This window comes from Calidris pugnax, unplaced genomic scaffold (assembly GCF_001431845.1).
Source record: "Calidris pugnax isolate Ruff unplaced genomic scaffold, ASM143184v1 scaffold55, whole genome shotgun sequence".
Classification (NCBI taxonomy): domain Eukaryota; kingdom Metazoa; phylum Chordata; class Aves; order Charadriiformes; family Scolopacidae; genus Calidris; species Calidris pugnax.
The window spans coordinates 2108159-2111015 of NW_015090832.1; the positions used below are offsets into that span (position 1 = coordinate 2108159).

A 2857-nucleotide genomic window follows, 5' to 3' on the forward strand; every position below is an offset into this window, starting at 1 on the left:
GGGGGGGTGGTGGTGGTGTGCTACGTCAGCCAGAGCAGGAGAGGGGTGTCTGGGTGTGCGGCGGTGCTGGCGTGAGCGCGGGGGCGTGATGGTGGCCCAGCCAGCCAGCGAGAGGGCACGTGACTGCGACGCTGCCGCTGCGTGTGCCCGGGTACTGGTGCCCAGAGGGGCTGGGGACAGAGAGGGGGGGCAAAGCCCAAGTGCCGACACCGTGTCCCTTGTTCTGGGTGCTCCGGGGTGGGATGATGCGGGTGTGCGTGAGTGTGCGGGTGTGATTGCGGGGGTGTGATTGTTGGAGGGGGGGTGGTGGTGGTGTGCTACGTCAGCCAGAGCAGGAGAGGGGTGTCTGGGTGTGCGGCGGTGCTGGCGTGAGCGCGGGGGCGTGATGGTGGCCCAGCCAGACAGCGAGAGGGCACGTGACTGCGACGCTGCTGCTGCGTGTGCCCGGGTACCGGCACCCACCGGGGCCCCTCCGCCAGGCCAGCAACACGGTTTCCATTTTGTCTCTTTCTAGGGGATGTTTGTTCTGGGCCTGCCCTACGCCATCCTTCATGGCGGATACCTAGGACTCTTTTTAATCATTTTCGCTGCGGTGGTTTGCTGCTACACTGGGAAAATCCTTATTGCCTGTCTGTACGAGGAGAATGAGGATGGGGAGATAGTCAGGGTGAGAGACTCCTACGTGGACATAGCGAACGCGTGCTGCGCCCCTCGCTTCCCCACCCTCGGAGGCAGAATTGTGAACGTGGCTCAGATCATTGAACTGGTCATGACCTGCATTCTCTATGTGGTGGTCAGTGGGAACCTGATGTACAACAGCTTCCCCAACTTGCCCGTCTCCCAGAAGTCGTGGTCCATCATTGCCACGGCAGTGCTCCTGCCTTGCGCGTTCTTGAAGAACCTCAAGGCAGTCTCCAAGTTCAGCTTGCTCTGCACCTTAGCCCATTTTGTGATCAACATCTTGGTGATCGCCTACTGCCTCTCCAGGGCACGCGACTGGGCCTGGGACAAAGTCAAGTTTTACATTGATGTGAAGAAGTTTCCCATCTCCATTGGCATCATTGTCTTCAGCTACACCTCTCAGATCTTTCTGCCTTCCTTGGAGGGGAACATGCAGAACCCCAAGGAGTTTCATTGCATGATGAATTGGACTCACATAGCAGCTTGCATCCTTAAGGGACTCTTTGCCTTGGTCGCCTATCTGACCTGGGCTGATGAGACCAAGGAAGTCATTACAGACAACTTGCCATCCACCATTAGGGCAGTAGTCAACATTTTCTTGGTGGCCAAAGCCTTGCTCTCGTACCCCCTGCCCTTCTTTGCGGCTGTGGAAGTCCTGGAGCGGTCCCTTTTCCAAGATGGAAACAGGGCGTTCTTCCCCAACTGCTATGGGGGGGACGGGCGGCTCAAATCCTGGGGACTCACCCTCAGATGTGCCCTGGTAGTTTTCACCCTGCTCATGGCTATCTATGTCCCCCATTTTGCCCTCTTGATGGGTCTTACTGGGAGCCTCACAGGCGCAGGGCTCTGTTTCCTGCTCCCCAGTCTTTTCCACCTCAAACTCTTGTGGAGGAAGCTCTTGTGGCACCACGTCTTCTTTGATGTCGCCATCTTCGTTATAGGTGGTATCTGCAGCGTCTCTGGGTTCATCCACTCTTTAGAAGGCCTCATAGAGGCCTTCAGAACCAACGCTGAAGACTAAGGAGGGCCCAGAGCCGGTTGCAGTAGGAGAATCGCATCGACCATCCGTATAGCCAAATAATTCTGCATCCCTTTAATGGAAAGAGTCATTATTTTCGTTACGTGCATCCAACAAATTCTATATGTCATAGAATCTGCAAATTAAAAGGAAATAAGAAGAGATGAAGAGCGTTCGCCCTGGCGTCTTTTTAAATAAGCTAAGAGTCAAATATATTTTTTTGTTATTTAGAATTTTTGGAAGGAAATTCTCCAGTGCCCCACCCTTATCTCCTCACTTGTTGCCTGAAGCTTGGCCTCCCCCCCCCCGGGGGAAGAGGTGAATGACCTGTTGGGAAACAGTGGCAGTTTTCAACACTCCTTTACAGATATGCAATTCGGTGTTTCAGGAGCTGAAACACGGGTGCCCATCCCACGGGATGGGGGTCAACTGCGCCCACAGGGGGGAAGGCAACCAGCTCCGTGGGCGCCGGGAGCAGGGACCTTCTTCGTTTTTAACGCTGTGTGTGAGATGGATGTAGGCGAGACCCAGATGGTACGACCAGCCCAACAAGTCCAAGCAAGAGGCTGATGACCAGCCACGCCAATTACCTGCAATGTTTACACCGTAGTCACATAGATGTCAGGACTGCTTCATTCTTCCATCCCAATCCCCACCGAGGAACGGGGCTTCCCATCGATGCCAATGGTTGAAATCACAGACCCCGGAGTCGGCGTTTCTCGGAGACTTTTTGTTTCGTTTCGTTTTAACGATGGTTACTTCTACATGATGAAAAGGTTTAAAAAAAAAAAAAAAAAGAAATATTAATAATAATAATGAAAAAAAATAATATCTTGTTGGATTTGACGTCGTTCAGGATACGGGAGCAAAACTACTACGACACAATTCATTCTGTGCAATCTACCAGATCCGTGGAGCTGTTTCCAATGTACGTGTGGTGTCATTGTGGTAAATAAGATGAAAAAAAAAAATAAAATAAAATGTATATCAGAAAAAAAAAAAATCTATCTTTAACATATAATGTGGTACATAAATATATCGAACAATAAAGAGAAAACATAGTCGATGAGGCTGGTTTGGTTTGTCCGGGGGGGAGGGCTCGGAGGAGATGGGGAGGGGGAGAAACCTTTAAAAAAATAAACAAATGGAGTGGAGGGG

At 51.9% G+C, this 2857-nt stretch overlaps 1 protein-coding gene across 1 annotated transcript in view; it reads left to right on the forward strand.

Moving 5' to 3' along the window:
* The window catches only part of SLC32A1 (solute carrier family 32 (GABA vesicular transporter), member 1), a 4374-nt gene extending 1608 nt beyond the window's left edge, over positions 1-2766 (forward strand). Inside the window, exon 2 of the mRNA XM_014941218.1 lies at positions 515-2766. Coding sequence (XP_014796704.1) covers positions 515-1702 — 1188 coding nt within the window. The 3' untranslated portion in view covers positions 1703-2766. The remainder of the gene's footprint in view (positions 1-514) is intronic.
* The last annotated feature ends 91 nt before the right edge of the window (positions 2767-2857 follow it).